The 23687-nt window shown below is 36.2% G+C and overlaps 1 protein-coding gene across 2 annotated transcripts in view; it reads left to right on the top strand.

Annotated features, from left to right (window-relative positions):
• Window positions 1–23687, top strand: part of LOC138710361 (sodium channel protein PaFPC1) — a 177181-nt gene that overhangs the window by 72084 nt on the left and 81410 nt on the right. For both annotated transcript variants that reach the window (XM_069841199.1, XM_069841200.1), the window contains exons 14-17: window positions 2984–3146; window positions 4621–4808; window positions 7572–7743; window positions 15584–15837. In XM_069841199.1, the coding sequence (XP_069697300.1) occupies window positions 2984–3146; window positions 4621–4808; window positions 7572–7743; window positions 15584–15837 (777 nt within the window). The remainder of the gene's footprint in view (window positions 1–2983; window positions 3147–4620; window positions 4809–7571; window positions 7744–15583; window positions 15838–23687) is intronic.

Raw genomic sequence — 23687 nt, 5'->3', positions numbered from 1 at the left:
TAATAAATGTATTTCACAACATAAAACGAGACAAGAGCCACAAATGTCTGGGGGTGCTGCAGCTCCGCAGCCCCCCTTCGAAAGCCGCCCCTGCATATATCGCTGTAGAAGCATTTGAAAACTTTGTGATGTTTATAGACCTATTTTGCAGTAAAATTTGTTCCTGAGGCCAGAACCGCTCGTGCCGGGTCTGGCTTCTGAATTTCCTGTATTTTCGCGGGCTTTGAGTTTGCGCTTAAAACGATGTAGCTGAGGCACAATTCGTCTGGCCTCGTGGCCTGGTCAGGTTTCACTTCTCCCATCCATGGGCCGGCCTCAAGGGTAGAGTGGGGTGGGAATAGCAATGGTGACTTGTCTTCCTAAATAGGCCATAAATAATAAAATTCCAGCTCTTTGGCAGGCAGAGACCCAATCTATTCTCTCCCCTTATGTCTTAGTTTATGTCTTAAGCTAGGTGTTGTACTATTGTACTTCGTAGTACAGTAATGAATCTGGGCCAATGTTACTATGTATTTCGAGAAAATATAAACAGAAACAAATGCGAGAAATAATACTGGTGTAGTTAATTCATTGTTAGAGTGTCCTTTTTCGAGAAGAAATAATATTGAAAGGAAGGAAGTTTTAAATAAAAAAAGAGCCTACGAGATACCTACGACATCGCTGACAATTTTTCTGACAGATAATCTTAAAACGCGAGTTTCTATTGCATCCTGGTATGGGCAACATAAATGGTTAAGTGTTGCAAAATAAACTTCTCTGTTGGCCTTGTTTGTTGCTGTCAAAGGGAAAAAATAAAAGAAAAGAAAGAAAGGGTATTTTCAACACATAATATGGGTTGCTTCATCACACTGAAACAATCACTGAAACTCACAGCATAACAGCTTATTTGGTAAGTGAAATTCTTATTTTTCATTAATAGTAATAATAACAGTATAATAATACAGTAATAATGATATTAATAATATAATAAACATAATAATTAATATCATAAACATTTCCTATCGGAGGCATTTAAACTAGTTGCATCTGGCCTCACCGAGGATTTCGATCACCGGCCGCTACTGCTACGGGGAGCAATGGATAGAGAGAGCTGAACCTGTTGAGTGGCCAGCGTGATCACCCGACTTCACACCCTTAATCTTGTTTTTTTTCCTTTGGAACATGTGAAGTTATATACCACTCGAATTGATACCAGAGAGGAACCGACTATGCGAGTATTAGCTGCTTTTGATGAAATTCGACACAAGCCGATAACCACTGCTATGACGGTGTAATGAATATAATCAGGTTCAGGGTAGACAATTTGAACACCTGTAGCTTGTCAGCAAACATACTTGAAAAATAATTCATTTCATAATTGTTAATGTCACTCAAATCTCCCTTTGTTTCGATGTCGCTTAGTTCCTAAACGAGGCATCGGGTTGTTTCACGACATATGGTCCTCATTGCGAGATCTATGAATCCCCAGAGTGTGTTACAGAGTTGTATATGGAATACAACATATAGGCCTGCAACATATGAAATGAAAATGAAACTCTGTTACATGAGATTCGAAGCAAGATCATGCACACAAATCTCTGCGCGAACTGAGCGAATATTATCTACTCTCGACAATATTTTATTTAATCTTCAATTTCAAAATCTTACCATTAATAAGGATAGATATATAGGGTATTTCAAAAGTCAATTCAAATATTAAACCACTATAAATATTATAATATTTGAGATAGGGAAAAAAACAAAAACATTACAGCGTTGGACAAACAACGGGGTTTACAAAACATTGCGAAGATGTCCGCCGTTCTCTTGTTCACCGTACAGCATTCTGTCTGCAACGCCATGCACAGAATTTTGCAGATAATGACTTGGAATATTGGCAATTTCTTGCGAGATGGTATCTTTCAGTTTCAGTAAGGTTGTTGGGTGTGTCAGGAAAACTCGTTCTTTAAGGTAACCCCACAACCAAAAATCGGCTGGATTGAGATCTGGAGATCGCGGAGGCCACATTGTTGGAAAGTGACTACTGATGACACGATCGCCAAACATCTGCATAATTAACTGTTTTGCAGGGATGAAAATGTAGGGTGGAGCGCCATCTTGCAAGAACATTATGTTTTCCATATTGTGATTCCTCAGTCTAGGGTTGACGAAGTTCTGTAACATCCTGTAGTAGCGCTCCCCGTTTACTATAACAGTCTGGCTTATTCCATTGTTGTCCACACCTGTGGAGTAACGATTAGCGCGTCTGGCCGGGAAACCAGGTGGCCCGGGTCGGGGAAAGTTACCTGGTTGAGGTTTTTCCGGGGTTTTGCCTCAATCCAATATGAGGAAATGCTAGGTAACTTTCGGTGCTGGACCCCGGACTCATGTCACCGGCATTATCACCTTCAGTTCATTCAGACGCTAAATACCTAAGAAGTTAATAAAGCGTCGTGAAATAATCTACTAAAAATTAATGATGGAGTTAACACGCGACTTTGGTCGGAAAACGAACCTCAATTACGCAGTTTCCAACAATGTGGCCTCCGCGATCTCCACATTTCAATCCTGCCGACTTGTAGTTGCGGTTATGTAACGAGTTTTCCTGACATATCCAACAACTCTACAGCAACTGAAAGATGCCATCTCGCAAGAAATTGCCAATATTCCAAGATATTATCTGCAAAATGCTGCGCATGGTGTCGCAGACAGAATGCTGTACGTTGAACAAGAGAACGGAGGACATCTTACCAATGTTTTGTAAACTCCGTTGTTTGCCCAACACTGTGATGTTTTTGTTCTTTCCTTATCTTAAATATTATAATATTTATAGCGGTTTAATGTTTGAACTGACTTTTAAAATACCCTAGGCCTATATTTTCTTTCTCTGGGTGCTGTGAAGATTCAGCTATGCACGTAGTTCTAGGGGAAGTTTATACGTGACCTCATTAACAGTGTACTTCTCAGTTATTGTGTATGATGTTGTCTTTTTCACTGTTTGCAGCTTCGAGTGTTCAGACTTGCCAAGTTCTGGCCAACACTGAACAATTTCATGTCCGTGATGACCAAGTCATACGGAGCGTTTGTGAACGTCATGTACGTCATGTTCCTCCTTCTTTTCATCTTTGCTATCATCGGTATGCAGCTTTTCGGAATGAATTACATTGGTAAGTACTATAAGGTACATTTCCGTGCCAAACTTACCAGAAATTCTTGTGCATTTGTGATCCTAAATGTAGTACCAGTATAGAAAATTGGTCACTAGCCTCCAATGCGCTGCACTGAATACGCTTGCTCAGACTGCAAAACCAGGAACATTTACTCGTAATTTCTCTTGAATTACTTTATGAGGATTCCAAGAAAAAACTGTTGGTAAGTTGAGAACCGATAAATCCACACAGTTCAAATTTGTCACAGCATAAACTGGTAAGTGCATATCAGAGTGCTGCATTGGAGTTAAATCGCTCGCTTGAACTCGGTCGAGTGTCGCATCCTCGAGTGAGATACGATCGGTCGTGATACGCTCGTAATAAATAGAAGCACAGTACAAGGTCATCTCACTGACATGTCTTATCTTGTACGGAAGGCGACATATAAGATACACATATGTTTTGCTCACACGGTAAAAATAAGGCTTTATTTTCTGCGTTTATGACAAATGTTTAATGGAACAGTCAATGGAACGTACCAAAACAGGAACATGAAGTTATAAATAAAATAATATGAAAAACTTCGATATACAGTTATTATTGCTAATTAATAATTATTCAATATTTGATTTACCACATATAATATGAAAGGTCCATACATAGTGTTCCGCCTATATACTGCGACAATGTAGAAACGTTTACAAAATATTATTACGAGTATATAGCAGTAGATTAATAGCAATATTAGTACAGAGATAACGTCGCAGAAAATATAATAAAACGAATAATCATGCTGCATAACTGTTACATACGTAAAGATTGATACACTAATTATTATTATTATTATTATTATTATTATTATTATTATTATTACTAGAAAACTTGATACAGTTCTTTCATTATCGTGATTGTGTTCTCCGTTTATAATAATTACATTTACATCCAATAACATCTATCAGATGTGGCAAAAACAAAATCACTCCTGTGTGGAGGGAGGGGGGGAAACATTAACATTTATATTACATTTTAAAGCAAGTTTTATAGTTGTACTATGGAGAGGTTAGTTAAACACTGCAAAGTTTTGAAATGATAGACATCTATGATGTCACTACACAGTTCATCACTGTAACAAGAACGAATGTCAAACGCTCGGCTTATACCGTTCGAGGATTTATCGCTCGTGACAATTTTACTCATCATGCATGTGCGCTACCTATCGGATTATGCTATGAACTACTTGACGCTCGAGCAAAAACGTCCGATGCAGACCTCTGGTGCATATACATGTGGTAAAATGTCATAATTATAACCTCAGAATTGTATAAGTTAATAAATTGTCATAATTATCCGTAAGTACGAGTAATCCCAAGTAATTGGTAATCCCTAATGTTCTCTCTCCTGAGATGACTTTAAATAGAAGTGAAAACACAATGAAAAAAAAAATGTTTCTCATTTAATATTCATGTAATTTATTTATTTTTCTATTTTTCAGACAATATGGAACGTTTCCCAGACGGAGATTTGCCAAGGTGGAACTTCACAGATTTCTTGCATTCATTTATGATTGTGTTCCGAGCGCTATGCGGAGAATGGATTGAGTCCATGTGGGACTGTATGCTCGTCGGAGATTGGAGCTGTATTCCATTCTTCGTTGCAGTATTTTTCGTTGGAAACTTAGTTGTAAGTATCGAAACTTTCAATAGAACTTATGAAACGCATTGAAAATAACTTCACTACACGATTATCTCGTAGTACACCTGTCATAATTATTTCTAACACTGCTCTTCGTTCCGAATAACGAGAAGAATCACTAAAGCTCCCACAGGGAAAGAAGCAACATATGTTTTAGAACTTCCATTCTCTCCCCGAATCCCTCAGCCAATGGGAGCTGGATACGTCACTCACATTTCTGGCATCAAGCACTACATTGCCACACAGATATACAGTGTTCCCTAACTTTCCTTCCCGTCCATCCGCCCACCCACCAGGTATCTGTCATAGGGATGAGGGATGAAGGAATGCTGTGTAAGCCTGGTTCACAATAAACCGGGAACGGAAACGAGAAAGAGAACGATAACGGAAATAATGTTAAAATAAATGCATTTAACAATATTTCCGTTCTCGTTGTCGTTTCCGTTCCTGGTTTATTGTGAACTAACCTTTACCTGTAACATCGCGCTTTGGCCTGTACATTTCATGTGCTTAACTGAGAAATGTCGAAGTTGCATCTTTCTCTGCGACCACTTTAGTATTGTATTTCAACCTTCCTTAATGATATAAAATTACACACTTTGTTTAGTTATGTTTAGGGAGCGGATTTTTATGTGCTAAAAATTTAAATACCGGTATATTTATTTTTTATGTTCTAAAAAGTACGAAAACATTTGCTAAAGATGAAGAAATTTTTTTTTAATATAACAAAAATACCTTACTTAGCTTTAAAAAAGAAATGTTACTTGGTTCTCTCAACCACACTTGAGTGCTAGTAATTAGCGGAGAATTGCAGTGAACAACAAAGATCATCTCCAAATTCTCCATCACAAATGCATGCCGATTATCTCTGAACAACGACTTATACCACAGTCTACTATATACAGTCACGAAGTTTGAGTTTTGAGGGTGCTAGAAACAATAGACTGTGACGGTACTATTTTGCATTGCCTGTAATGAGGCGATATTAGCGATCCTAGTGGTGAGCAACTACCTAATGTTTGCATATTTACTACGTATTGAGCTTCGCGACTGTATATACTAGACTGTGCTTATACTGTAAAAACGATCTTTCCACATCACAGGACGTCAGACGTGCATATTTAAAGTGAGGAATGTCACAAACACAAACACCGTCGATTTCAACTACAGGCATACCCTCCAATACTTGAGCAACTTTACACAATTTTTTATATCCACTGTTTTTCCCAAACACATTCTGGAATTTGTCCCTTAGTACTTGTACTTCTGAACCTGGTAGCGAGTCTAGTTTAATTTCCACGGCACGCACCCCCCTGTTTCAGACAACAGGTTTTTGGATGTTTCGAGTTTTTTTTATGATGTCACACAAAAAAGCTTAGATTTGTTAATAGGAAAGCCAAATCGTTTTTTAAACAATCATCTTTCAGTATATCTTGCAGGATATCGATTGACAAAGCCCGATAACAGGGAATCACAAGATATATTGCCTTACTTGATAGACATGAGCGAGAGGCGAGATATTTGTTTAAATTAAATAATGTTCATACCCGAGCTCTTATCTGTTGTGTTTCACAAACAAAGCGTGTAATGAAATCATCTTCAGCAACAGTAAACATTCCCAATTATGTGTTGCAAGATCTCTCCTTCTTGTCCTAATAATAACATTCATATATGGATCACGGATACACCACTACTATAGCCTATGCCCAAAACCCACCCCCACCTATAGGGCATTAAACACAATGCGTACAAAATACAAAATATAAAATAACCAAAAAGTTTAATATAAATATACGCCCCATTGTGCAAGATTACAGACACTCATTTAGGACATTATACGGTAATTTGAGGTAGGCCTAGGGCTATTTGTTTAATTTCCTTTATTTGAAACAAATATCATTATATAAGTTTACCATCCGTCCCATAAAAATTAGGATAGTCCCCTTTTTTTGCCTAGATGTCTGACGTCTCCGTAATGTTTTTTGGAACGCGCAGAAGTCCCATATTTTAATCAAACTTTATTTCATACTGTAAAAATAATAATTTCACTAACTGACGTTTACTTCATACATTAATGTTGAAAGTATTGTCTTTATCTATATAAAAGTTTGATTTTGAGATTAGCAAACATGAAAGAACTATGTTTGAAAGGCAGACTAATGTTAGACAAAAACATAAGTACTAAGTACTATGAAGTGACGTAAATTAATTGGCATGAATAAACATTGTTTGAAAGCAACAGTATTCTTTTTTTGTTAACTCTCTTGATTTAATCTTACTTAATACATTTTTCAATAACTTCTACCTTCAATTTCCTTACAAAAACTGTCGATAGTAATAGTGTCTCGTATTTTCATGAGGAATTTATGGCAGGCTCAATTAATCAATCAATGGTACTTTATTGTCATAAGTATCTAGACACATGGACATTGTCAAAAGATACAAAATATAAGATACTAAAATACAATTTTGAAAGGACTATCATAAAACTCTTTCAAAGTATAAAAAGAATTAGCAACTAAAAATTTGCGAATACAGTCCTAAATATAACTAAACTAGCATAATAAGCCTCAACAGGCAGTTTATTAAACATATCCAAAGCAAGTGGTTAAAATATCTCTTTGATGTAGATAAACATAAGTTGGGCACAACCAACTGGTACTTATAACGTGTAGCCTAATTACGAATATCTGGTTTATTATGGACCAGCTCCGAGACGTCATCTTATTTCTGTATTGGCTTGTGTTGCAGATCTTGAATCTGTTGATTGCTTTACTTCTGAACAACTACGGGTCATTCTGCACATCGTCTACATCTGATGAAGAAGACAGCAAGGATGAAGACGCATTGGCTCAAATAGTACGCATCTTCAAGCGATTTAAACCTAACCTAAACGCGGTGAAGTTGTCGCCCATGAAACCAGGTGAGACACTTATTTCCCTTTCACGAAAATCGACATGATATTTCGTCTTTGCATTCTGATAAATTTCGCTAAAGGGACATAAAAACTCGTACCATGTAACCATGAAACAAGGGTTAAATTCAGTGACTACATTATTTTATTCGTTACTAAAGTTATGAAATCATCATGAGGCACATATGCATTATAGGGGTCAATCTCCTTATTGGTTGAATGAAATGCTACTATCGATAAGTATTGTTGTTATAATCGACATAAAATATATTGCCAACTTCTAAATTAACAATCAGTTATATATTGTTGACTTGTAGCAAATACCTTACTACAATAATACCGGACAGCTGTATACTAGCAGCATTGGCGTGAGTGCGAAATATCGCGGACTTGACATCTAGTGGAGAGGGATGGAATTACGTCCACATATACAAATATTAACATAGCGGGATTCGGACTATTGTTTAAAACGTGAGTTACTAATGTTGTTTTTGTTGTTGTTGTTGTCTAGTACCTTGCATCTGCCAATGAAGCCATTAGCAGTCGAGCTTTCCAATACTTTTGAACTGTAGTTTCTTCTGATCTTAATGCTTCACAGGTCTTCAAGTGGTCTTCATTCATTTCTGCTGGATCGTTACACAGGACACATATGGGTGAAGCTGAGATACCTATTCTGTAGAGATGACTTGCTAGACAGTCATGATTTGTCAATAGTCTGAAGGCTGCAACTGCTGTTTTCCTTGGTCTCTGGGGGATTATATCTGGGTTGGAAAGTAGTGTAATCCATTTTTTGTCTTTAGCATTTGATTCTATTTCTTGTAGGTATGAATGAGAAAATGTTGTAGTGATGAAGCGTTTTATTGAGGAATATGAGAAATTAAATTTAGATTTTTGTTTTATTGTTGTGCCTTTCTTGGCAAGTGTGTCTGCGGTTTCATTCCCCATGACTCCACAGTGTGCTGGAATCCACTGGAGACGGACAATCTTATTAACTTTTTGGAGTTGTGTTAACATTTTGTAGCATTCTCTTATTTTTGTTGACTTCTTTGTAGCATTTGAACATATTCCCTGAATTGCAGTTTTAGAATCTGAAAGAATTACTGTCTTGTTATATTTATTTAAGGGAAGATTTAATAATTGTCGGAGAGCAATGTGTATAGCCTCTATTTCACCATCATAATTTGTTGTATCTCTGCCAACAGAATGATACTAATGTGGAATCATATGAAACACTTAAGAAATGTTGAATAATATTTAATGTAAAATTATTGTCTTATACAAAGCTGCATATTATGAGAAATATTGCATACCGTACTTCATATTACTTTCCGTAATTAATTGTTACATATATATATATTTTTTGTTTGTTTACTGAGATAAAATCAATCTGATATTAGGAATGTATTTACAGTAATGTTTTATTGCTGACAACTGCAAAGATAAAATTGATAGTAATCTGATGCTTGTAATAATTAGTAAAGGTATGTGGACAACAATAAAACTTAATTTGATAAAACTTTAAAATCTAATACATTTTAACTTCTATTTATTTATTAGGTCTAAATAAAAAACTAATTTGTATTTTTCTATCAACACAAAGACGAAGGAATTAGGATTACTAAAGAAATCTGTTGACTCATGTTTTAAGAACTGTCGGACATCGAAAGTACTATTCGGAACAATTTGTAATGCTGCAATTGTCACAATTATTATAAACAGCACACATACACCCTGACATTTTAAGACAGCACTAATTAATACAACTATTAACTAGCCCAGCAACAATATACATTGCAGCTGATTACAGCTTGTTTCGCGAGTATTTCCACACCGGCAACCTAGGTAGCAGCACCAGCGTCGTTCGCGCGCAGAACTGCTAGCTGTCCGGTATTATTATAGTAAAGTATTTGTTATAGGGGCCAATCTCCTTATTGGTTGAATGGTATGAATGCTACTATCGATAAGTATTGTTATAATCGACATAAAATATGTTGCCAACTTCTAAATTAATAATCAGTTTTATATTGTTGACTTGTAGCCTACTTCAAAATGGAAATAACGGCAGTAATAGTAAAATATATTTTCCCTGGACCAAAAATATAATACAAACTGACTAAAATCACATCAGTAATAAGAAACTGTTTAAATTTTTTAATTTAATTTTTTAATTTGGTAGCATTTAATGCTTATCGAATATCGAATGCTAAAAACGCTAATCGAACCATTACTTTCGCTGACTTTTTTTTTGCGTATAATGTGTGATGGGTGGCCCCTATAATGCATCTGTTCCTCATCATGATTTTGTTCAGTACAGGCCTGTACTACGAAAATTATGATACAAAATTCATACTTTTTTTTTACATATTTACATCAATACAAGACGTGTTGTCATTGAACGCAGCTAAGATTGAAATATTGGCTGAAGTAATCATCGAGATCATTGTTGCTGGAGATATCCACGTTCAAATCGCTAGTGAGGTGGTGTGGGCCAAGAAACTATGGTGTCCACTCTCGTGAAGTAACGGTTAGCGCGTCTGGCCGCGAAACCAGAAGGCATGAGTTCGAATCCCGGTCGGGGCAAGTTAACCTGGTTGACGTTTTTTCCATGGTTTTCCCTCAACCCAAAATGAGCAAATGCTGGGTAACTATCGGTGCTGGACCCCGGATTCATTTCACTGGCATTATCACCTTCATGTCACTCAGACGCTAAATAACCTAAGATGTTGATATAGCATCGCAAAATAACCTACTAAAAAAAAAAAAGAAAGTATGGTTAACAAGCAACGTTTATAAATCGTTGTCCAGCAATAATCTCCGTACTTTTGTAGCTCCTAAGGTGGTTTGGTTGTGGGCGTGTACGAAAAGGATGTACAGGAAGGAAGTGACCTAGTTGTTCTCCACGTAAACAGTGCGGCACTTATTGTCGACGCGCAAATATTATGTACCTGAGTGTCCCTGTCATCCTATCATCCAAGAGAGAGAGAGAGAGAGAGAGAGAGAGAGAGAGAGAGAGAGAGAGAGAGAGAGAGAGAGTGTGTGTGTGTATACGTATGTATGTATGTATGTATGTATGTATGTATGTATGTATGTATGTATGTATGTATGTATGTATGTATGTATGTATGTATGTACGTATGGTGTGTATGTGTATATGTATGCATTTTATATAATATTTTATGCTTGCCCATGCCGAAATGTAGTAATTATACACCTGGTAGCAGACCTTTAATGCATGTCATTAAAGTACACCTACTCATTAAAGGTCAGGTCTTTCAGCCAATGACGACTCAGGTTACAACTGTTCAGCCAATGACAGTCAGCTTTGTACCGTTATAAAACCGCAAGTATCGATTATTCTCGGATATGCAATCGAAAGAGAATTAGCGAAAAGTCACGGAGGCTGGAAATCCAATACTGTCGCAGAAGGTTATGTTCTGTTACTATAATAATTAGCGTTAATTGTAAATAATATTCAAATAAATTCAATTTGTCATCTCGTTTTTTAATGTCGAATTCAATAATCAAGGTTATAATATTATAATATTATCAAGTTTAACGATACTACGTCAAGGTCAATGACATTATTGTTCCTCGGAAAAAATCAATACTTTCGCGTCTGCGCACATCTCACAATTCACGACCTAGAACAAGGTCACTTCCGATCTTGTCAGTTACAAATAAAATGTATACATCTGAATACCGGTAATTTCAAGTTAGAAATATGGTCGAGCATAAAAAGTCGTATGAAACTCGCCTATAATGGTAATTAAGAAGCTCGTATGAAAATTATGAAACTCGCTTACGCTCGTTTCATAAATATCCATACTCGATTCTTAATTACTATCATTATAGGCTCGTTGCATAATGTACTATATTTACATCATGCCCCATTAATTAATTCTAGTAATACTACATGCTTTGAGTATACATATCTACACATTTACACTAACATTTGCATGGGTTTCTGACAAATATTGTTTCTGTTGGCTTAGGTATTTAATTCACTGTGTTAGATTTGAAGTACCGGTATCTGTTTTTAGAGCTTTTCAAAGTCTATTAAATTGACTATTACATTCTTACTACGTCATACTACTTTTAACCAATAAAACGGTACGAAAGGACGTATTTCAACAAATCATGGCTTCTTATCGCACAATTTTATCGCGTCCCTAGCATTTGTTTATTTTTATCACTACCCTAGCATTTGTTTCTTTGTTTGCCAACATTTCAAACTGCACTGGTCTGGACGTCAAAAAACAGAAAATTACAAACCATTCCAGTCGATGCACAGCACTTTCAAATATGACTCGCATTGGCATTCAAGAACAAGAATTAATAAAGATCACTGGTCATATATGAAGAGCACCATTCGGAAATCCTGAATAAGGTCAGGGATACACCATGTACATCAACGAGTTCACTTCTTTTACGCACACGTCCAATATAACATTAACTGAACCACCAACCACTAAAACATTCAAATTTGAAAATTGCACTTTCAGTAATTGTTTTTTTAATTATTCATGTTTATTTTTTATTTCATCATCGTTAATTAAAACGTTTCTTGTTTATTTCATCATCCCTAATTAAAACTTTTCTAACACTTGTTTATATTATTTAGGTTATGTTTGTTATAGCTTCTGCTATATGATATTATGGATTGTCACGTATCAGAGATTGTTTAATACTAAGATTTATTGAAAATCATCTGTCAAGTGACGTTGATTACTGGGATCCGGATGATTAAAGTGGAATGCAAATGTTTTAATAAAAATGAAACTGAATCAACAAAGCCTTCTTGACTAGTAACCGTCCACAGAGTTCAATGAAGATTCCATAGTTGGCACAACTGATAACAAGAAAACATAATCATAAAACACTACTGCCATCTAGCGTAATGTTGAGATGGTATAATAATACATTTGAAGACAGTTGTATTTTCGTTAGCCAATTAATATTTTATTCTATTGGAGTACTTTGTTACTTCTAATCTTCATATACTTTCTTCTAATCGTGTAATAGTCAATTAAATCCCACTCGAGTTTTAATTTTCTCTAGATAAATGAAAACCTCTAGTGAGATTACTGTTGATAAAAAAAGTATTTTACAAACAACTTTAAATTAGTGTAACTCTGAAAATATTGAGAATGGGAATTATGTTTATACGACATTTTCTGCTCAAAATGTCTTCAGAAATAAGCTCCTAAAAGGACAGTAAATCCTCGTGAATCACCCTGTATAGCACGCGAGATTCTACAAACTTTGCTGGAACAACATTTCTGCTGGACCACAAGCCATAAGCAAGACTATAAAAATGTAGTTTATAAAATAATATGTAATACACACAAGAATTGCCAGTCACTTTGTCAACATTAACCGAAAAAAATTCCAAAGACTGCAGCCATTTTATTTCCATTTATTGTCTTGTTTTTATCACCATTACGCACTTAGTTTATAACACATAAACAATGAACGTTTGCGGTCCGCGAATTTAATTCCATCGACACACTTATTCTTAGGGGGCGGATGTTGATGAAAAGTCATCTTCTTATTTTTCACATTAGGACGATGCCTATTAATATAGAAATCCTTTCTATGTTAAGATCAACATAAAAATTAATTTCTTATATTCCATATTTGCATCTTTCAACGTTTTTGAACTAATAGGTCATTTTTATATTTTTTCGGCATTTTTTGGTCATTTTAAATACTTTGAAAAACTTTTATATGATTTGGAATGCATTTTACTCTCTTCTTTGCCGATAGGTTTGTTAAATCTTTTTCTAAGCAAATAGGTCAGTAGTAATGACCTACTGAACAAGTGAATAGCAGTGAAGTTTGAGTATTATAGCTTGGAATAGACTCTAAAGTTCATCCCTCATTCCTCTGAAGGCTTCACCTCATACAGCAGAAGTAATATAAAATGCTTGACAACAGCTTAGTTTAAGTGGGGACTTTGAGGGCTTTGACCGCTACTGTTCTTTTGTCGGTATGAGGGTGTCTTTAGAATTTATGTTTAGAAGGGGAGAAACTTTCACCTTGTTCTGGACAGGACGTTGTGTCCCCATGGAAGGGAAGGGAAGGGACAGTATTTTTAACACAAAGATGCAAGAATGCAAGCTGCGCCCACAATTTGTTTTGTCATTCACACTCCCCCATCTGGAAGATCTGGTAACAAAAGTGAAGAATGGAAGGAGAGGAGACGGAGAATGAAGGCACTGACATGGACCACCACCGATTGAAACACATTATAAACCCTCACTAAAATCTATAGTTTTCCCTTAAAACGTTAATTTTCTTGTATGCCCTTTTACTTTATCTTAGCCAAATTCCAGGAAGTTGCCTCCTCTCTTCAAGATTTGCAGGGCAGTCATTGAAACAAGGTGACTAATTTTTAAGAAGTTGTTGTGCGAGTACTTTGAATAATATCTAAATCTCATTTTTTAAATTTTTATGTCATTTTTCCATTAGTTTAAGGGCATTTTATTGATCATTTTAAGTAGATTTTTAGGTCATAAACTTCCGCGCCCTACTTATTATGTTATAAAATTCATTTGCACTGAAAATCGACAGTGACGCAAACACACGCTTTTGTATCGTAGGCCTCCGTTTAACAGTTCTTTACAGTATTTTAGCAATACCTTAACATCTCAATAATCCATATTACTGATTTATTGTTCACCAATTAATTGAGGCACTCAGAAGCAAAGTGATACAAGTGACGTTCAGTAAGTTTTCAGAAATATGACTTTGAAGCTGAAAAGAAAATTTAAAAAAAAATTGTTACATGACCTGTATGTTGCTGTAAATTTACAATTGTATAAGTTAGTAACTATATTTTTTTAACTTCTAAATAGAAATTATCTATTATAAAACAGTTTAGGTAAAATTGGGCCCTAAAGTCACTTGTATTATTTTGCTACGGAAATAATTTTGTGGAGAAGTAATATAAGTGCAAGGGTTTTCAGTATTTGTATATTATTTAAAAGAAGAACAAGAACATTGCTTACAATACTGCAACACTCCTGTCTTAACAGCGTATGAGCTTTCTTAGCATCATATTATGACACAAAATGTGTCTATATAACCTAAAGAAGTGGGGTAAGAATATTTTTAATTTTCAATAAAATTCAGCCTTAGTCGCTGTCCATTACGTCACTAGCCTCATCTGAATAAGTCATATCTCTCTCTGCTGCAACATCTGTGTTTCTGTAATGAAGTGTATCTGCAGGCAGTGAGTATTCTTTGAACTTCCTCTTCCATGCCCTCTTCCACGTCCTGCAGTCCTTATTATAGGCCCCCCCTCATGCTTCAGGTCATCAGAAAAAGAGTGGTGTATGGATAGGATAAATTTATTTAGCTCTTGCAAGTTGGTCCACTTAGCAAAAGTTATCCTTATTGGATCACTGTATAGTTGGTCCACTCAATGCGTGCAAGCCTTCCACGAAGATGTTTCGAGACATCAGCACTGTATTGTATTACCTCTCTCTATTATGGCAAATGAATTAGTCATAAACAGAAGAAACGCAACACCACCATGTAAACAACGCACTTGTATTAGTTTGCCTCTCAGTCAAAACCTTGTAAGCATTGTAATACAAGAGTTAGGCCAACAGAGAACAGCACTGACTGGAACTGCACTTACATTACTTTTTCTCTGAACAGAAGTGACATTAAAGATTTATAATAATCACTTATCTCATTTTTTTAGGCCTAATGTTACTTGTATCACTTTGCTTCTGAATGCCTCAATTATCTTTATTTGCATATAAACAATAAGCTATTTTTCTTTTTACACCCATAGATAAATTCGTGCCTGGATCTCACTTGATTGTATTACTGCTTGTAGATTCCGAAGATATCGTGGAGTCGCAAGAGATTCAAGGCAATAACATCGCAGATGCAGAGGATGTGCTGGCGGGTGAATTTCCTCCAGATTGCTGCTGTAATGCCTTTTACAAATGCTTTCCCTCGCGTCCTGCGAGAGATTCTTCTGTGCAGCGCATGTGGAGCAATATCAGACGCGTGTGTTTCTTGCTAGCGAAGAACAAGTACTTCCAAAAGTTCGTCACTGCAGTCCTTGTCATCACCAGCGTGCTCTTGGTAGGTGTATAAACAACTACATGGGTCACTGATATCGAGCTGAAATGCCATATTATGGCAGGCCTGCAGAACTCGTAAGGAGGGGAAATATGACGTCAGCCTCACTCCACTTCTATTGGGGATGATCGACTTCCGCGTAGGGTTATTACCTTCTCTTGTCGTCAAAGGTCCATCAGTAGCGGCATGTAATTTTTAAAAAGGACTGTAATATATTCATTGTTTTTATAATGCATTATCTCGTTTCAAGGTTTAAAATTATGCTAGATTTCCTGTCGGTAGTTTCTTTGAGATTTCTTTGCACCTAACCTGTTTTAGATTTTCGAAAACTTTCCTCCTATCATCACCTACGGAAACATAAATTTATAGCATTTAAGTAATGAACCTTGAAAGTCACTATTAATTTCAATTCAAAATGAACACAACGAGTGACGTCCTTAATTTTACAGTATATAAATAAATAATCAATATACAGTTCATAATAATGAACTTACCCGAAAGTTTGTGCATTCCATAATTCTTAATATGGACTTTGTTGAAATGTGGTTAAATATTGAAATGACGAGTGGAAATAAATTGAATGGGACACAGTAAACAAGCAATTCTTTCGTCTTCAACAACAAAATAATCATATTCCCATTTCCTTTGGAAGTAGTATTCCTTAACGGGTTTAGATTTTGTCATGTTCCAGTTCTCTTTAAACTGCAGTACGCGTATTATTTCTTTGTTTGTTTACTTATTTACTTATTTTCTTATTTACTTACTTATTTAGGCCTACTTATTTACTTACTTATGTACTTTATCAATTATTTATTTACTTATGTATTTATTTACTTATTTATTTATTTATTTATTTATTTATTTATTTATTTATTTATTTATTTATTTATTTATTTATTTATTTATTTATTTATTTACTTATTTATGTATTTATTTATCTGGAGTGCGTTACAATGTTGAATGACAGCATTGACATCCGGTCATATAGCTATCACGCACTTATCAATGTACTGTACAATTTATTTATCGTCCTATTACAAGTAAAACCAGTTAAGACCAGTAATACAAGTTTTGTAAAAACAGGAATTAAAACTTTATTAATGCACGAAAAATCATAATAAATTCTTCAAATAAAGTAATTGGTTTGTTGCCTGCAAGCAACATTTCGGACTTACTTCATTTTAGTAGAATACAGAGCACGGAAAGACATGTCAGGGACTGTACTTAACTTATTATACACAAAAAGTGGATTTAATCGGCTTTACTAGTAATAGGACGATATATACATAGGGAGACCTTTTTACATTATTAGCACACATACATTTTAAATTTATTTTACATGTCTTTTAATTTATTTATTTCCCTCATTCATTTTTCTCTTACTTTCTAAAGGTATGTTTCTAAGGATTTTATTATCTGTTCATTTGTAATTCTTGATAGCTTATTGTATACCTGCCGCCGCGAATGAATGTTAATGCAGCCGAGCGTAACTAGGACGTCATGACCGCGCTGGTAGAAAAGGTGGGTGGGGTAAGAAAGGGGAGTATAGCAGTCGCTGTCAAGAGCTACAGTTATGCAGGCCTGCCATATGGTATAAGAGCAGGTTAAAATGTACAAATGTGTCATTTATATGAGGTTAAAACAGTAATATCTAAAAACATAATATTGCTAAACTCACTGACACTGTAGAATGGATTTCCCATCAACCTCTTTCTCACTAACTTTCTGAAAGTAAAATATGGGTTATTTTTTATATTCATGGATAAAGAGTTATAAAGTTTATATCATATGGAAATAATTTATTGCCTATAGTACTATATTTGTACTTAGTTAAATACATAGGTTGGATAAAAAGTTATGGCAACACTGCTGTCACGTGACGATGGTGCGTTCGAGAGCTGCCAGCTGTGTGGACATGAACAACGACTGGTAGATGAGTTAGTGGAGCCAGCGGCGACAGTATTCTGTCAATCTACAGCAGTGTGTAGAACGTTGACTTTCATAGGGATAGTGCGAGCGCCCTAAGACCACATTTACAAAACTAGAGCAACGTTCCTGGATCAAAACTGAAGGGACACGAGGTCGTAGTGCACAAGAATGTTTTTCAGGGGCTGCGTGAAGCATGTGCCGATGCAGCGTTGCCATATCGCACAGTGGAACGGTGGGTTAAAGCGTTTCGGGAAGGCAGGGATCTCGTTCAGGACAACCTCCGTACAGGACGACCCCGCGTGGAGGACAACACAGTTCAACTCCTTGCTTCCCTGTTGGATGCTGATCGCCGATGGACTGCGCGTGAGTTAGCAGCGGAAGTCGGAGTATGTCACAAAACTGTGCTCCACATTCTGCAAGACATTCTGGGTTATCGCAAAATTACAGGGCGTTGGATACCCCATGAAATTTCCGAGGTTTAACAATGGCACCGCTATGCAGTCGCATAGGCCTTGTTGGACCGGTACCAAAGGAAAGATGACTTTCTTGGACGAATCGTCGCTATGGATGAAACCTGGGCTCGCTCATACGAACCAACCAAAACTTGAAACGTCAATAAAATGAATGGAAACATCCAGGTTCTTCTCGTCCAAAGAAAGTGCGCCCTACACAAAGTGCTGTGAAGGAGATGTTCATGACATTGATGGGTTATACTGCACCAAGCTGTACCTTCAAGGCAGACGGCAAACGCGGACTACTACTGCAGGTTCCTGCAGCACCACTTTCGTCCAGCCCTCAGGAGAAAACGACGACACTTTGTGGTACAGAACCCCATCATTCTTCATGATAATGCAAGGAGTCACACCGCTGCTGCCGTTAAGGAACTCTTGCGCCGCTTGCAATGGGATATTCTGAAACATCCACAATACTCACCCGATATGATCCATGCGATTACGATCTTTTCACCAGAGTGAAAGAACCACTGCGAGGGACCCGGTACAATACCAGAGATGAACTTATCCATGCTATAGGGCGGTCAATACGGAACATCAACAAAGATGGACGCGCTGATGGTGTACGACGCCTTCCAAACATTTGGCAAAAGGTAATAAATAAGGGGGGGGCGACTATATAGAAGGTACGTAAATGTTGTACCCCTGTGAATAAAGCAATGTCAGAAATATCGAACTGTTGCCATTACTTTTTATCCAGCCCTAGTATATATCAAGTCTGGAACTGGTTGAATAATTGTGAATCGATGAACAAATAGGAAGATTATGTACATTACGCTTAGCATACAGAAAGCAATCGAGAATAAACACTGGCACACACACGACACTAGAAAACTGGATCTCAGCAGTAGAAAAACGGCCTACTGATATATCCGAAGATCCTAAACACACGATATGGCCACAGATGTTGTCGCCCTCGGTAGCGTAGTTGATATAGCGCTGGCCTTCTATGCCGAGGTTGCAGGTTCGATCCCGGACGAGGTCGATGGCATTTATGTATGTTTAAATGCGAAGACTCATGTCAGTAGATTTACTAGCATGTAAAAGAACTCCTGCGAGATAAAATTCCGGCACATCGGCGACGCTGATATAACCTCTGCAGTTGCAAATTTACAATTTGCTACAGATGTTGCAGCATGTATAAACAGTGGCGGCTCGTGATAAAATATTGTTCATTGTTTATGTTTGTTAAAAGCTAATACATAACCTGCCACAATACCGTTATTTAAAAAAGCGTGTGTTGTGTAATATATTTTGGTTCACAACACACTGATACACTATAGCCTATACCAGTACTGTAATCCCATTCTCATAGATTGATTACTATAAATACATGCCAGTAAATATTATTCTTAAATATTATACACCACCATACAGATACTTAAATTCATACTACTATCACAGTCTGCCAGCACGTGTTTGAAAGCTACACTATGCTGTTATGCTAACACTAAACTAAAGTAATTCACAAACTAAACTCTCGTAGCAGCACTGTACACAGACCCACACAAAGTAAACGTTTCAACAGTGAGAAATGCTGATACCTACAGGGCTAAAATACAGACTATTAAATCCCCTGCCTCGAAATATAGCAAGTGAACGATAGGCATCGATGCACCTGACATCTGTTGGGTAGATTCAAAGTTCACTTAACGCTTTGTGCGCTTGACGAGTCATAAGCAGCCAGCTAAAGACAAGTTTGTCTCGCGCATGCGTGTAATTCCTGTAACTTCCTTGCAAAGACGGCTTAAAGGTGAACGCACGTTGCCAAGTTTACATAAGTTCATGCAAGATGGGGGAAGTTTAAAATACTGGATTCTGATATACATCCCCCTCTACGTCAATACGGTATTAAATAATAAAACTAGTCGTGATTCAATGGAAACAAGTTGTTCACGTGCTCTTGTGCTCTTTTTGACGCACCGCCACTGCGTATAAATGAACTTAACAAAAAGAAAATGTTATACAATTATTGCAGTGGTCAAAATTACAAAACAGGCGAAATCGTTCCCTGAACAACGACTCATCCAGTAAAGCATAAGGAACATTACAAACTTGCTTCATGAAATACTATTACGGCACGAGTTACTTTACGCCATCGTAATAGAAGTAATTACGTTGTAGTTCAAGGTAATTTTTAATTTTACCCTACTTGGTGTTCTAACTCATAGAGCAGTACGTGAAGTGGAATAATTGTGTGCGAAGTGATTTATTTCACGCACAGTTGCATTTTTTACGCCCTGGTATCGTTAATGCTCGCGTCACGCTGTGATAACTAAGGAGCGGATTTCTATGTAATTAAATATTATTTTTGCGTGTGATAAAACACAATTAACAAAGTTAAAAATTCCGAACATAATGTTTCAAGTTTAAAACCCGAATTTTATTTCACATAAAAACACATATTTTCACAAAAAAATTATGTAAATACATATTTTCAGGAAATCTATTATAAACACATAAATCTTGGAGTTTTTTTTTACTTAAATAATTTTTTTAAAGGAACTTTTAAACATTTTAAAACTAAATCAATTATGTCACTCAGAAGTACGTTATCTTTTTAAGAATTCTTGGTTGCTTCGAGTTTCTAAGCGCTGTGTGGTGTATCCGTGATCCATTTTTGTAATAGTATCGCCGCAAGTTCTGAGAACTGCTAGGCAGCATATCAGTGTTATTATTAGAGAATAAATTAACGTGGACAAGGAGGAGAGATCTTGCAACACATAATTAGGAATGTTTATTGTTGCTGAAGATGATTTCATTCCACGCTTTGTTTGTGAAACACAACAGATAAGAGCTCGGGTATGAACATTATTTAATTTAAACAAATCTCTCGCCTCTCGCTCATGTCCATGAAGTAAGTATGTCTTGTTGTGATTCCCTGTTATCGGGCTTGGTCAATCGATATCCTTCAAGATATACTGAAAGATGGTTATTTAAAAACGATATGGCTTTCCTATTAGCAAATTTAAGCTTTTTGTGTGACACCATAAAAAAAACTCGAAACATTCAAAAACCTGTTGTCTGAAACAGGGAGGTGCGTGCCGTGGAAATTAAACTAGACTCGCTACCAGGTTCAGAAGCACAATTACTAAGGGACAAATTCCAGAATGTGTTTGGGAAAAACAGTGGATATAAAAAAATGTGTAAAGTTGCTCAAGTATTGGAGGATGTGCCTGTAGGTGAAATTGACGGTGTAACTATGTGTTTGCGATATTCCTCTCTTTAAATATGCACGTCTGACGTCCTGTGATGCGGAAAGATCGTTTTCACAATGTAAGTCGTTGTTCAGAGATAATCGGCATGCATTTGTGATGGAGAATTTGGAGATGACCTTTGTTGTTCACTGCAATTCTCGGCCAACTACTAGCACTCAAGTGTGGTTGGTGAGTACCTAGTAAATTTTTTTTTTCCAAGCTAAGTAAGATATTTTTGTCATATTTAAAACAAATATTTTTTTGTTTTTAGCAAATATTTGTTTTTAGCAAATATTTTCGTACTTTTTAGCACATAAAAAATAAATATATTTAAATTTTTTAGCACATAAAAATCCGCTCCCTAGTGATAACAGTCCATGAAATATAGCTTTACTCACTGTCGTAAAAAATAGTTATTAATAAATATTATGTTAAAAAACAAGAATTTATGGGTCACATTCAGCAGACACATCAATGAGTCATCTCTAGGTCTTGTGAACCTGAGTAGTTTTGATGAGTTTTCTGAATGCACTTAAACCTCACAACGTTTTTTTAACCAATGGCGGGCACTTGACTTTCGTCATTCTTGGCAGACTAGAACGTATTCGCTTTCTTTTCTGGTCTGTCACAGAACTTGTTTTATTGCACTCATCCACTAACTTTCCTTGTTGGAACTGGGCTGCCAGGAAATGTAGCCTACATCTACTGTAAATTCTTATCGTGTTCTGCCAAACAACTTTCTGCACTTGATGTACAGGGACATCATTTTATTTTTACTTCAATTTTTATTGTAACTGTGTTTTTGAATGTACTTCACTCCCACCCCTTCTACTAGTAAACTTTAAACCGTTCTCCACATAGAACCAAGCGTATACAGTCAAAGTCGCCCTACGGTCATAGTAAACACAAACAGTACTGAGTTAGTGACTATAGTACGTTCCAGAAATATGTTCGCTTTAAATATTGAATCATATTTTCGCACAGGTACTGTTGTCCGTTTGCCTATGTCGCATCCCGGTTTCCCCCACCCACTTCTGCCCGTCCCTTTGTGGCTGGGCTGTCTTAGCTCTTTTCTGAAAACATTAATTTCTGTTAGGAATTGGACATCTACGTAATATTATACAACTGTTTAAAATAACTTAAATCAAAAGGCCTCGTTAAGTAATTAACTGTCACGTGATTTCCCCCCTTTCTACGACCCTGCGACAAAACCACTTGGACGGACAGTAAATAGCATGTCTGAGTAATTTTATCTTTTCGGATCGGGCAGAAGTGAAGATTGAATTTACAGTACGTAAGGTACTCTTTTATAGAGTAGATACAGAATTATTTCAACATGAGTTACTAGTACGAAAGACGAAACTGGTAATTGGAATTAGATGCAATAGTTTATAGTGCGATAATATGCACAAAAGAACTGAAACCTCTATAGATATGAACGGCCATCATTTTCAAATATGTGTTTAAATATCCATTATTATGATTATTTTTCAATTTAACTTCATTCTCTATATTGTACGCTGATGTGCTGTAGATAGTATAATATACACTGCATAATGAATACGTCCGAATGGACAGCTCAGTTCGAGAGTAAAAACGTTTATTGTTAATACAGTACTGTAATTTGATTGAACAAAAACCTAATGAAAATTATCAAACTCAAAATCGCGATATTTCCTACTTTACGTAAATGGATGAACTACTTTTCAACCCTCCTATACCTAGTAAAGTGATTTGTTTGTATTTTACGCCAGTATTATCGAACTCCAGTTGTGGAAGGGGGTAGCAAACGGTGTTTCCGGTTCACAAGCTTTAAGCCAAAGGTAGAGACAGGTTAATATTAAAAATGTTAGTAAAATAAAATGATGTCCCTGTACATCTTCAAGATGAATACCTATATGAAAATAGCTGATTTAACCCGTTCAATTCCAAACCCTCTCTGTTTTTCTGGACTTTCCCAATGGAATATTCTAGAGCAAAGTTAAAAAGTAAAAGTGATAGTGCATCTCTTTGTTTTAACCCGCAGTGAATTGGAAAAGCATCCGCTTCTGCTGTACGTTTCACCGAGACATATTTCAATTAATCGAACTAGTTTCTTGGGAATATCAAATTCAATAAGATATTATACAGGGACATAATTTTATTTTTACTAACATTTTTAATATTAATCTGGCTATACCTTTCTATTAACGATTGAAACAGGAAACACCGTTTG

Source organism: Periplaneta americana, chromosome 12 (assembly GCF_040183065.1).
Source record: "Periplaneta americana isolate PAMFEO1 chromosome 12, P.americana_PAMFEO1_priV1, whole genome shotgun sequence".
Lineage (NCBI taxonomy): Eukaryota > Metazoa > Arthropoda > Insecta > Blattodea > Blattidae > Periplaneta > Periplaneta americana.
Note: the sequence above shows the minus strand (reverse complement) of the source record. Positions and strands in the feature narration are given on the sequence as shown.